Raw genomic sequence first — 12,643 nt, 5'->3', positions numbered from 1 at the left:
TGACTGACGTCTCATGTCTCCCTAAAACCAAGCTGTGCCCTGACCACCTTGGGCACTTGTCGTCAGGATCTCCTGAGGCTGTCACGGGTGCACGTCCTCAGCCTTGGCAAAATCAACCTTCTAAATCACCTGAAACCATCTCAGATAGTCAGGGTTCACAGCTCCCTTTCCCGAACCCTCCCAGGAGCCCCTCGTGTGCGCCCAGGTCCTGCGTGCTGTTGCGGCCAAGACTCACCTGGAGCAACTCGACTCTTCCTTACAGTCTCAAGAACCTTTCAGTTCCTAAAGCTGTTTAGCCTGTGAAAGGAAAATGAATCTGAGGGCCCAAAAATCACTAATCTAAAGGGAAAAAAGCTGGGAACTGCTTAGGGCAAACCTGCCTCCCCTCCCCTTCTATTCAAAGTCACCCCTCTGCTCACTGAGATAAGTGCATATCTGATGGCCTCCTTTGGGGAGGCTATTCAGAAACCCAAAAGAATACAACAGTTTGTCTCTCACCTACCTGTGACCTGGAAGCCCCCTCCCTGCTTCGACTTGTCCCACCTTTCCCGACGGAACCAACGTTCATCTTACATATATTGATGTCTCCTGTCTCCCTAAAATGTATAAAACCAAGTTGTGTCCCGACCACCTTGGACACATGTCGTCAAGACCTCCTGAGGCTGTGTCACAGGCGTGCGTCCTCAACCTTCGCAAAATAAACTTTCCAAATTGACTGAGATCATCTCAGATATTCGGGGTTCACAAGTCCATGTATGTGGACGTCCCCTGGGGTAGTGCCCCTCTCCACTGAGCTCACCTGCGTCCTCCTGTGCATTTTCTTCAGAAGAAATTTCACAGCTACTTGGTCCACACATGCCGGCCCTACAGGAACCGCTGTTATCCACAGGCACATGGGCGGCGTACCTGCTGGGGTGTGTGGAGAGAACCAGGCTCCTCTCCTAAGTCCCGCTCAGTTAATAACAAAGGTCGACAAGTTGAGAAATTTGCTAACCCTAACCTTAACCCTAACCACAACCCCAACCCCAATCCCAAACTTAACCGTAACCCAACCCTAACTCCAACCCCAACCCCAACCCTAACCCTAAACCCTAACCCCAACTCTAACCCTAAACCGAACCCGAACCCAAACCCGGACTCGGACCCAGACCCTAACCCCTGACCCTGACCCCTGACCCTGACCCTTGACCCTGACCCTGACCCGGACCTAGACCCTGACCCTGACCCGGACCCTGACCCTGACCCGCACCCTGACCTGGACCCTGACCCTGACCCGGACCCTAACCCTGACCCTGACCCCAACCCGAACACTGACCCCGAACCGAACATGAACCCCAACCCGAACCTCAACCCCAACCTGAACCCCGACCCGAACCCCAACCCGAACCCTAACCCTTAACCCCAACTCTAACCAGAACCCTAACCCTAACCCAAACCCGAACCTGAACCCGAACCATAACCCCTAACCCGAACCCTAACCCGAACCCTGACCCTGACCCTAACCCTAACACGAATCCGAAACCTAACCCGATCCCGAACCTGAACCCAAAACCTAACCTGATCCCGAACCCGAACCCTGACCCTGACCCTAACCCTGACCCAGGCCTCACCCTGACCCTGACCTTACCCCTAACCCTGACCCTAACCCGTAACCCTAACCCTACCCCTAGCCCTACACCTAACCCTACACCTAACCCTACCCCTAACCCTGACCCTGACCTTACCCCTAACCCTGACCCTGACCTTACCCCTCACCCTGACCCTGACCCTGACCTTACCCCTAACCCTAACCCTGACCCTGACCCTGACCTTACCCCAACCCTGACCCTGACCCAACCCGACCCTGACCTGACCTGAACCTGACCCGACCCTGACCCGAACCCGACCCGATCCTGAACCCTAATCCAAACCCTAACCCTAACTCAGCCCTACTGTATCCCTAACTCCTAACCAGTGCTGAGCCCTAACCCTTAACCCCTTACCATAACCATAATCCTCATCCTAACCCTTACCCTAGCCTTATTTCCATCCCGCATACTTTGTCCACAATGGGATTTTATTTCATTGTTTGGAGTAGGTGTAAATCTCTGCTCACTTAGGAGTCCTTCACTGTAACAAGGACCTTGGTCTTCCAGAGCCTAAACGCGAGTGGCCCGGGATCCTGGGGACGCCATCAGCCACCAGGTGGCAGCAGGGGCCCTTTGTATTTGGACCGTGTGGCTCAGCCAGAGGACTGGACTGGGAAACCCCTACTCATGGCCTCTCTTGGGGTGGTTTTGTTAGGTGGCTCCAGGTGTCCCAACCTCCTGTGTCCATTGTAATATGTCCTGGGACCATCTCCCCAGGGCCTTCGACCTCTCCTTGCTGTCCTGGCTACTGATGTACCTCCAGCCTCTCCCATTCCTCACTTCCTGCTCAGACCTGGCCCCGGCATGGCCAGCTCTATGTCTCTCGGACCCTCTCAGGCCACCTTCTCTCTTCTAGGCACTGCCACTGGGCTGCTCCTCACCCCACAGATCCACAGTCCCCAGGCAGTCCTACGGCAGTGTCCACTGGTGCAGCCTGCACCCCCTTCCCCCAGTCAGCCACCCCCATCTGAGTACTGAGGAGGTCCCTGCCTGGTTAGAGACCTCCAGATGCAAACCCTGATCACACAGCACAGTGATAAGAGGAGGGATTCCTACCTCAAAAGAAAGGCATGGGACCAAGCCCAGATCCCACCACCCTCGGCCTCAAGGGCAGGCATGACTAGAGGCCCTTGGTGACCAGGACCCGCTGCCTTCTTCACCGACCGGCTGGCATGGCCTCCCTCACCAGCGTTCCCTCCTAACACACCTGTTCTCTCTGACACACCCTAAAACCACTTGCCAACCACCTGTCACACAGCCATCCCATGCCTGTTGCTGCTTGGCACCCACTGGGAGACAGGGATGTGAATAAACCTCATCTGAGCTGGCTGCCAGATCCTAATGGGCAGGTCCGGTCCGCCCTGTGGGAGAGGTGCTGCCCGGTGAGGCATAAAATCCCGGGATTCTGGCTGGAGGCAGCTCCTGAGATTGCTGGCATGAAGGGGAGCCGTGCCCTCCTGCTGGTGGCCCTCACCCTGTTCTGCATCTGCCGTGAGTCTGTGCCACTGGGGTTTCCAGAACATTCAGGGGCAGGGGGGTTGGGGGTACCCGAGAAGGTAAAATCCTGGCATTAAGCCCCCGCAGTGAACATTCCACCTGCACCTGTCACAGAAGTGGGTAAGGACCCTGCAGAACCCGTGCCCACCCAACTCCACCCCAACCAAAGACAAAGCCCAGCTGACCCTACCCCAGCCCCATCCAGCCTGACCTGGCCCTTCAAGCCCCTGGTCAGACCAGCTTCTCATCAGGGGAAATTCCCCCACACCAGGGGCTTAACTTTCCTTCCCTGGTGATCCCAGGGAATGCTGAGTGGAAACTGGAGCAGCTAAGATTAAGGGGGATGTGAAGGGGTCTTCGGGCAAGGTGGAGTTGGGGGTGTTGTGGAGGAAGCCCTGGGGAGGAGGGGTGGGCATTGAAGGGGAAGGTCTGGAGACCATGGAGGTTGGAGCCCCGGGGCAGGTCCGGGGCTGTGGTTGCACCGGAGTCACCCTGTCCTGTCTTGGCATCATCTCGCTCGTGATGCAGGGCTGGCCACAGGGGAGGACTGCAATGAGTTTTTCATGGACTTCCTGCAAACACTACTGGTGGGGACCCCAGAGGAGCTCTATGAGGGGCCCCTGGGCAAGTACAATGTCAACGAAGATGCCAAGGCAGCAATGACTGAACTCAAGTCCTGCATAGACGGCCTGCAGCCAATGCACAAGGCAGAGCTGATCAAGTTGCTGGTATGAGGGCAGGGGGGGCACACCGTTTTCTAAAGACCTGCAGCCTTACCAAGATCACCCAACACAGCACCCCCACAGCCTACCACCTACAGACATCACACCACCCACAGACATTGAACCCGCATCAGCCAGCTCAGGTGGGCACCCCAGACCTCCTGTCCACAGAGCAGCCCCCAGACTCCATAGACCTGCTCCTCCCCAGTCTGTGGGCTACTCCTCCACGCACACATGTGAACATACACAGAGATCCAAACACAGGTGCAGACATGCAATGCACACTGTGTGCACACATGTATAAACACATTCACACACGCATGCTCACACTGGGATATGCACACACATACATGTGTGTACACCATCATGCATGCACACACACCACTCAGCTGCTGGGAGGAGATGGACAGCAATATGCCAGATCCCCCCACAGAGGGCCTTGCTTGCCTGATGGAGCTATGGCTCTCCGCTTATTGATCACAGCCCTCTTAGTCCGCGTGTGTCTGCCTTCCAGGTGCATGTGCTGGGCAGTCAGGACGGTGCCTAAGTGGACCTCAGACATGGCTCAGCCATAGGACCTGCCACACAAGCAGCCATGGACACGCCGCCCACTACCACCTCCCCACATGGAAATTTACCCTCAAACCGTGTAATCAATAAAGCCTTCCGCAGCTCAGGCTCTGGTTCCTCTCTCTCCCCCCACAGATGGACACACAAATGGGGACATTGAGAACATACTCAGGGACACAGCCACACACACAGACCCACAGACAGAGGGTCCTGCTCAAGGAGCACATGTGTGAAGGTCCTCTACAGAGGGGCACACAGGGTCCACACAGGAGCAGGCACACCACAGGCAAGACCCAAAATGGAAATCCAGGCAGACGCCATGTAGGCAGGGGGACAGAGCACAGAGCCAGACAGCACCATGTGGACAGAGGGCGTCCAGAGGGAGACGGGCGGCAGAGGCAGCAGTATGAGGTGGGAGAGACAGGGAGCCCCAGAAAGAGGAAGTGTCCAGGACTGGGTGGACACAGACCCCATGTCACCCATGGGCTAGGTCAGGGCGGAGGTTGCTCAGCATCTGAAAGCTGGTGTCGTAAGACAATAGCTGTGTGCAAAAAACAGTCACACAGGCAGCCCAGGTCCAGCGGGTTTGAGAACAATCTCTCTTCCCAAAGTCGTCCAAGGAAAGAGTCTGCCTAGAAGACACTGGGAGGGGCTCAAGCCCCAAGACGACCCCGGACAAGGCCAAGAGAAAAAAAGGTACACCCGTGTCCAAGGGGGATGGGAGCCACAGGTGAGCAGCCTCTGAGGAGGTCAGCCAGGGCAGCAGCAGCGCCCACAATGACTCACGCCCACCACAACCAGCACAGACCCTAATCCTGACCCTGGATCCCAGGCTCTCCCACAGCCAGAACCTTCCAGCAGCTCAGTTTCCCAATCTATGGTCTCTTCTGGGGACACAGCTGAGTGGAACTGACACATCCTTGGCCACCCTGGGTGCTGAGCCCTGAAACTTCACTGCCCTGGCCCCTCTCTGCACACCTCTGTCCTGTCTGAGCCTGGCCAGGAGGCCACGCAGTGCTGTCTGGCTCTGTGCTCTGTCCACCTGCCTAGATGGTCTCTGCCTGGATTTCCTTTTGGCTGACGAAGCCCTAGGAGGGGGCCCTGGAGGACTTGGTTACAGGGGACCTGGTGAGGGGACCCAGTGAGGGGGACTTCATGAGAAGATGCCTGGTTGAGGGCACCTGGTGAGAGAAACATGGTGAGGGGGCCTGGTGAGGGGTGGTCTGGTGAGGGAACTTAGGGGAACCTGGTGAGGGGACATGGGGGGGGCCTTGGTGAGGGGATGTGGCGAGGAGTACCTGGTGAGGGGACGTGGCCAAGGAAACATGGCGAGGAGGACTTGGTGAGGGGACCTGGTGAGGAGTACCTGGTGAGGGGACGTGGTGAGGGGAACCTGGTGAGGGGACATGGTGAGGGGAACCTGGTGAGGGGAGATGGCCAAGGAAACCTGGCGAGGATGACCTGGTGAGTGGACATGGTGGTGGGAGGGCTGGTGAGGGGAACCTGGTCAGGGGGACTTATAGGGGTGTCCTGTTGGTGGAACCTGGTGAGGGGACCTGGTGGTGAGATCTGGTGAGGGGATCAAAGGCAGAGGCCATTGTCTTGGTCACACAGACAGAATCTAGAACCCGTCATCCCACAGAGCCACATTCTAGAGTTTAGACTGGGGGACCTCTCCCCAGTTCTGTAAGCCCCTGAAGAGAGAAAGCCTTTCTCTCCATGCTCCTTTTGCAGGAACTCCCTGGCACCAAGGCCAGGGGGGACAGGACGGTCTCTGAGGAGGATGGGTCCGTAGGCTGCTCTGAGTGCTGTCCCTGCGCCGAAGAAGTTATAGTTCCCTCCTGGGGGGCCCCCTCCCTGCCCCTCAGCACAGCCTCAATCAAGAAGTTCCCCGTCTTTGATCACCACTCTAAGTAGGAGAAACCCGCCCAGGGCTCCCTTAGAGCCGAAAACGGTGGTGAGTTGAGGGCCAGCATGGACAGTCGCTCTGGGATACAGTTAAGCTGGTGAGGAGCTCACAGTCCCATGCAGCAAGCACCTACCATCCCTTACTCCCGGCTCCCAGCTGGAGATCCCCACTGAGGACGCTGTGGCAGGTTCAGCAGGTCTACCCCTCAGTGTCAGCAAGAGCAGGGACGGGGGCATCAGGGGCCGGCCTGGGACAGGGTCGGGCCTCCCAGCACCTGGTAAGCCTCTCACTTACGGACAGAGCTGGCCATGACGGAGGAGGTATGGATGGGCACCTGGAGGCCCCATCGCCCCCGGGGACCCATCATGGCCCTCTACAGCAGCCCTGGACCCAAGTACCTGATTCCACCAACAACTGGTAAGAGCCTGAGAGCCTGGGAGGGTCAGGAGCCAGGCGGGCAGGTGGGGGGGCCGGGAAGGGCCTGGGGCTCGATCCCTGACTCCCCATGGGGAGAAGGGCAGGTCCAGGCTGCTCAGGGCCCACTGTGTCCACAGGCTTCGTGAAGCACACGCCCACCAAGCTCCGTGCGCCAGCCTACAGCTTCCGCGGGGCCCCCATGCTCCTGGCAGAGAACTGCTCCCCAGGACCCCGTTATAATGTAAACCCCAAGATACTGAGGACTGGCAAGGACCTTGGCCCTGCCTACTCCATCCTGGGGCGCTACCACAGCAAGACTCTGCTGACCCCCGGCCCAGGTTAGTGACCCTGTCTCAGGCTCCTGCCCTGCGCAGCCCTGGGCCTGCCCCTCCCTGCTGGGTGCCCCTAACCTCATGGCAGCAAGGGTGTGAGAGAGCTCAGCCGTCCTGGCTCCTCCTGTCCCATCTTTCTCTCTTGAAGGGCCACCATCACACCTGGGCAGAGAAGACTCTGGCCCTAGAACCCAGCCTCGACCTGGACCTTTCTCTGCCAGGCCAACGTCAGACCCCACTCTCCCTGCTCAAAAATGGCCCTTGTCTCCCCAGCCCCGAAGTCAGTATTTCCATCCTGGACACCCCCTGACCAGACTTGGTCACCACCTGTGTTGGAGCCCAGAGGCCCTATGCCTGGAATGTTGGGGAGTCCTCCTCGAGCCCCCAAACTGGGCTGCATACCCACCTGCTTGTCCCAGCAACCCCCTTGGCTCCTTGTCCAGGTGACTACTTTCCAGAGAAATCCACCAAGTACGTGTTCGACTCAGCGCCCAGCCACTCCATCTCCGCCCGAACAAAGACGTTCCGAGTGGACAGCACCCCAGGTCTGCAGCAGCCCCAACCATCCTCAGCCAAATGGACCTGTGGATCCTGGGTGGGGTGGGTGAGATGGGGCAGCCTGACGGCTGATCTCCAGAGTTGGGGGAACCCAGGGAAGGAGCGGTGGGCCCTGTTCCGGCCTGAGGCTCCACGTCCAGAGTTGGGGGGAACCCAGGGAAGGAGCTGTGGGCCATGTTCCGGCCTGAGGCTCCAGACCAGAGTTGGGGGAGCCCCAGGGAAGCGGTGGGCCCTGTTCCGGCCTGAGGCTCCCGTCCAGAGTTGGGGGAGCCCCAGAGAGGGAGCGGTGGGCCCTGTTCCACCCTGAGGCTCCCGTCCACCCTGAGGCTCCCGTCCACCCTGCAGGCCCCGCTGCGTACATGCTGCCCATGGTGATGGGGCCCAACACTGTCGGCAAGGTCTCCCAGCCCTCCTTTTCCATCAAGGGCCGCAGCAAGCTGGGCAGCTTCAGCGACGACCTACACAAGGCAAGGGTCACCCCAGCTGAGAACGGAGAATCACCCCCAGTCATCTGAACCCTCCCCCAGAACCCAGGACCCACCAGCTCGGCCCTGCCTTGCCAATGCCCCTCAGCCCTCTCAGCCCTTCATCCTCTGGGTGCCTGCCACATGCTGGGGTCATGCTGCAGTGCTGAGGAGGGGCAGGCAATAGGCCAGAAGGGAGAGGCCCAGGCCCCAGCTTGGACAGTGCTGAGGACAAGAGATGGGGTTTATGAAGCACTGCCTGGAGAGAGAGGCAATCTTAGACAGGATGGCATGGAAAGAAGGGGAGGAGGAAAAAATAAACCATGAGCTGTTTGCGGGAGGAGGGTCCTGGTTTCAGAAACAGCCAGTGCGAAGGCCCTGGGTGGCACATGCCTGAGAGCTTGAGGGGCCTGAGATGGGAAAGCAGCATCGTGGCACCCAGCAGCCCTTGTCCACGTTGGTTTTGCCAGCCCCAGGCCCTCAGGTCCAGCGGGGCAGCGACAGCCTCTCTCACACAGGCTCAGGGATGTTCCCAGGACTGGCACACACGGGGGAGGTCATTGCCAGCGTGAGGCTGAAATGGAGGAAGCGACCCCCGCATGAGAAGGTGCCCCACAAGCAGGGGGGTGTGGTCTCCACAGTGTGACAGAAGACAGAAGGGGACCCTGATGCACGGGCACCAACTTGTAGCTGACCCTGTTGACTCGGCCTGAGACCCTCTGTCCAAGTTTGCTCCCTGTCCTCTAGGGCCATGCGCCCTGGGTAGGCCGAGTTTGTCTGAGCCTCCTTTACCTCTCAGACCCCAGGTCCCGCAGCCTACCACCAGACTGATGTGCAGGTGACCAAGTTCAAGGCTCCGCAGTACACCATGGCTGCCCGTGTAGAGCCCCCAGGGGACAAGACCCTCAAGCCAGGACCAGGCGCCCACAGCCCTGAGAAGGTCCAGGAAGAGCACAGCTCAGAGGGGTCAGGGTGGGGTCGGGGGCCTGACCCAGAGGAACGTGTAGGAAAGAGCAGGGGAGGGGGGTTGGGACACAGACAAGGGGAAACAGCATTGGGCTATGGAAGGACACAGCCAAGAGGGGGTGGAGGGGTGGGTGGGGAGGGGAGGCACCTGCACCCTGAGGACCCTGTATACTTCCAGCACTAGCCCCACAGGTAACCCTTCAGGGACAGGAAGCAGAGGCCTTGCCCTTTTCCCTAGACACCGTGACAGCTACTACTGCTGAGTCCTCTGTGTTCAAACTGGGAGCACAGCTACTGGCCACCTTGGCCCCAGGTTCCGGAAGGACAGCAGCCCAGCTCCAGCCAGGGCAGAGACCTGCAGGTGGGGGCAGGGGTGCTGGCTCTTATCATAGCCCCTCCTCTCCCAGGTGACCCTGACCAAGCCCTGCGCCCCAGTTGTCACCTTTGGCATCAAACACTCTGACTACATGGTTCCCCTGGTGGTTGATGTGGAGTAGCTCCATCACGCCCAGCGTCTGCACAAGAGATCCACCAGGCCACAGAGCTCGAGGCTGTCTTCACCAGCTGGGCTGGGCCAGCCTGGCCCTGCAGGGCAGAGCACGCTTGTTTGGGCAACTGTAACCAGTTACTTTTTTCCTATGCTATTTTAACATATGTTAATCTTGTTTTCTGCTGTGCCGAAATTATTTAATAAATCACATTGCATTAATGAGGTTTGTCTTGGTGAAAAGATCAGGCTTTTCCAGAAAGGAGTCCCATGCGCTGTCAGCTCACATGGGTCCCATCCTGGCTTCTAGGGCCCAGGGTCAGCTTGGAGAGATGGGAGGGCCCAGGGTCTGTGTGGGGAGAGATGGGAGCGCCTGAGTGCCTCGGACACCCTGCTCCACACTGTCCCTCCTGATGCTTTCTGCCTTGAACCCAAAGACACTGCAGCCTGTGGGTCTCCTGAATAATGAGGCAAAAGTGATGCCACCAGGCTTCTGAGGCCAGGCATACAACATGCCAAGGAAACAGCTTCTGCCTGGACACCAGAGCCCACCCTACCCCCACCCTTCTGCCACGTGTCCATGTTTGCTCCAGCACCAGCCATCATGTTGTGAGGAAGCCCAACCATGGTGAGACTGAATGCTTCGTCTCAGGCACTCAGCCCGGCCACAGGCACTCAGGCCGGCCAGGCCCTCCACTCACCAGCACTGACCTCTGGACCTGTGAGTGACCCTTCAAGTGAAGGCAGCCGCAGGACCACATCTCCCAGTGAGGCCTTGACATTATAGAGCAAAGACGGCCAACCCTGAGGCAGTGCCCCGTCTCCAATTCAATGAGACACGATAAATCATTGCTATTTTAAGTGAAGCTTTAGGGTGACCTGTTACACATCAGTGGGTAATATAGGAAGTGCAAGGAATACATGGACAGGGAAGGTGGGGTGTCCGCTGAGCCTGAAGAGGGGGATCTCCAGAGGCTGTCCAGGAGTCCAAGGCCAAGCCTCAAGAAGTGGAGGCTGGATTTCAACTCAGCCTTTCAGGGAGGTCATTTTAGGACAGGTGACCTTGACAGACACACTGGTAGCACCATCACCTGCACCTGTATAAAGCACAATACAGCTGCTGACCCTCACTTAGCTGTGATCATGCCAGGCTGTGGATTCGAAGAACTTTATGTTTACTTTTTTTTTTTTTTTTTGGAGACGGAGTCTCGCTCTGTCACCCAGGCTGGAGTGCAATGGCGCAATCTCAGCTCACTGCAGCTCACTGCAACCTCCGTCTTCCAGGTTCAAGTGATTCTCCTGCCTCAGCCTCCTGAGTAGCTGGGACAACAGGCACGTGCCACCACACCCGGCTAATTTTCCTATTTCTAGTAGAGACGGGGTTTCACTATGTTGGTCAGGCTGGTCTCGAACTCCTGACCTTGTGATTCACCCACCTTGACCTCCCAAAGTGTTGAGATCACAGGCATGAGCCACTGCGCCCGGCCTCCTCCCTTATTCCCTAAGTGGTGATGCTATCAGGAACCCCATCTGCGTTTCAGGAACTTGGGCAGGGAAAGGTAACACAGCAGGAAGTGGGTGAGTGTGGGGCAAAGGAAGAGAGATCAGATTGCTACTGTGTCTACGTAGAAAAGGAAGACAAAAGAAACTCCATTTTGATCTGTACAAAGAAAAATTGTTCTGCTTTGAGATGCTATTAATCTGTAACATTAGCCCCAATCCTGTGCTCACAGAAACATGTGCTGTATGGAATCAAGGTTTAAGGGATTTAGGGCTGTGCAGGATGCACGCTTGGTAACAGTCATCACCATTCTCCATTCTCTATTAATCAGGGACACAATGCACTGCGGAAAGCCGCAGGCACCTCTGCCCGAGAGAGCCTGGGTATTGTCCAAGGATTTCCCCAACTGAGACAGCCTGAGATATGGCCTCCTGGCAAGGGAAGGCCTTACTGTCCCCCAGCCCAACACCCGTACAGAGTCTGTGCTGAGGAGGATTCGTAAAAGAGCAAGGCCTGTTTCCCACATGTCCCTGGGAACAGAATGTCTCGGTGTAAAGCCAACTATTCGTTTATTCTAAGATAGGAGAAAACTGCCCTGTGGCTAGAGGCAAAATATGCCAGTGGTGATACTGCCCTGTTACTCTTTGCTACACTAAGATGCTGGGGTAAAGACAAACCTAAATCTAGCCTACATGCACATCCGGGCACAGTACCTGAACTTATTCATGATGCATATTCCTTTACTCACATGTTTTCCTGCTGACCTTCTCCCCACCATCACTCTGTTCACCCTGTTCTCCTGCCTCACTCTCCTTGCTGAGATAGTGAAAATAGTCATCAATAAACACTGAAGGAACTCGGAGACCGGCGCCGGTGCAGGTCCTCGCATGCGGAGTGTGCCAGTCCCCTGGTCCCACTGTTCTTTCTCTATACTTTGTCTCTGTGTCTTCTTTCTTTCCTCAGTCCCTCGTCCCACCTGACGAGAAATACCCACAGGTGTGGAGGGCAGGCCCCTTGCAGGTGAGTCTGTGGCTGCTCTGCCCAAAGTCAATCCTGAGGGGGTGAATAAGGGACAGGGTTTACAGCACCAGTGCCCATGGCCAGCCTATGGACCAGGGTGAGCTGCAGACAAAATTCCCTCAAATCCCAAGGAAATCAGGACAACAGAGACCACATGATTAGTTCTTAATGAGGTTATGTGTACTACAAAATTTTATTGTTCACGTTCCTCATCCTGAAATTATGGGATACAGCCTAGCAGTTTGTCCTTACTTGGCAGAGTGTGTAACCCTGGCTCTCATACTGAGCCCCTAAGACTCCTTTTGGTTTTACTGGTGTCAGGGATTATAGTCAGCAAACCCCACTCATTTACAGGGTCAGGTGCACAGGGCTGAGCTGGAGGGTTAGGGTCAGGGCCCCTCAAGAACTCTGGTCGGGCACAGCAGCAGCAGGGTTGCCACTCTCCCTTTATGGAATCCTTCTTAATACAACAAGAGGCCGGGCACGGTGGCTCAAGCCTGTAATCCCAGCACTTTGGGAGGCCGAGACGGGCGGATCACGAGGTCAGGAGATCGAGACCATCCTGGCTGACA

General features: G+C 57.1%; 2 protein-coding genes across 3 annotated transcripts; both read left to right on the top strand.

The window, feature by feature from the left end:
* Positions 1–3,005: 3,005 nt before the first annotated feature.
* Positions 3,006–4,518, top strand: SCGB1C1 (secretoglobin, family 1C, member 1). The gene is made up of 3 exons (XM_011968492.1): positions 3,006–3,119; positions 3,654–3,853; positions 4,362–4,518. The coding sequence occupies exons 1-3, from the start codon at positions 3,065–3,067 to the stop codon at positions 4,392–4,394; spliced, it is 288 nt and encodes a 95-aa protein (XP_011823882.1). The 5' UTR covers positions 3,006–3,064; the 3' UTR covers positions 4,395–4,518.
* A 2,116-nt stretch (positions 4,519–6,634) lies between these two features.
* On the top strand, positions 6,635–9,560 carry ODF3 (outer dense fiber of sperm tails 3). Of its 2 annotated transcripts, XM_011968490.1 has the most exons (6): positions 6,635–6,743; positions 6,881–7,081; positions 7,519–7,620; positions 7,979–8,100; positions 8,897–9,037; positions 9,471–9,560. In XM_011968490.1, the coding sequence occupies exons 1-6, from the start codon at positions 6,635–6,637 to the stop codon at positions 9,558–9,560; spliced, it is 765 nt and encodes a 254-aa protein (XP_011823880.1). The 2 variants fall into 2 exon arrangements, with proteins under 2 accessions (XP_011823880.1, XP_011823881.1); XM_011968491.1 differs by lacking the exon at positions 8,897–9,037.
* Positions 9,561–12,643: the final 3,083 nt, after the last annotated feature.

The sequence above is a fragment of the Mandrillus leucophaeus genome, unplaced genomic scaffold (assembly GCF_000951045.1).
Source record: "Mandrillus leucophaeus isolate KB7577 unplaced genomic scaffold, Mleu.le_1.0 Scaffold845, whole genome shotgun sequence".
Classification (NCBI taxonomy): domain Eukaryota; kingdom Metazoa; phylum Chordata; class Mammalia; order Primates; family Cercopithecidae; genus Mandrillus; species Mandrillus leucophaeus.
This window is presented reverse-complemented; position numbering and strand designations above follow the sequence as displayed.

Coding starts and splice junctions, on each gene's coding strand:
- SCGB1C1 (XM_011968492.1), top strand. CDS start 3,065: ATGAAGGGGAGCCGTGCCCTCCTGCTGGTGGCCCTCACCCTGTTCTGC. Junction 3,120..3,653: donor CACCCTGTTCTGCATCTGCC/GTGAGTCTGTGC, acceptor CTCGTGATGCAG/GGCTGGCCACAGGGGAGGAC. Junction 3,854..4,361: donor CAGAGCTGATCAAGTTGCTG/GTATGAGGGCAG, acceptor TCTGCCTTCCAG/GTGCATGTGCTGGGCAGTCA.
- ODF3 (XM_011968490.1), top strand. CDS start 6,635: ATGACGGAGGAGGTATGGATGGGCACCTGGAGGCCCCATCGCCCCCGG. Junction 6,744..6,880: donor CCTGATTCCACCAACAACTG/GTAAGAGCCTGA, acceptor CTGTGTCCACAG/GCTTCGTGAAGCACACGCCC. Junction 7,082..7,518: donor TCTGCTGACCCCCGGCCCAG/GTTAGTGACCCT, acceptor CTCCTTGTCCAG/GTGACTACTTTCCAGAGAAA.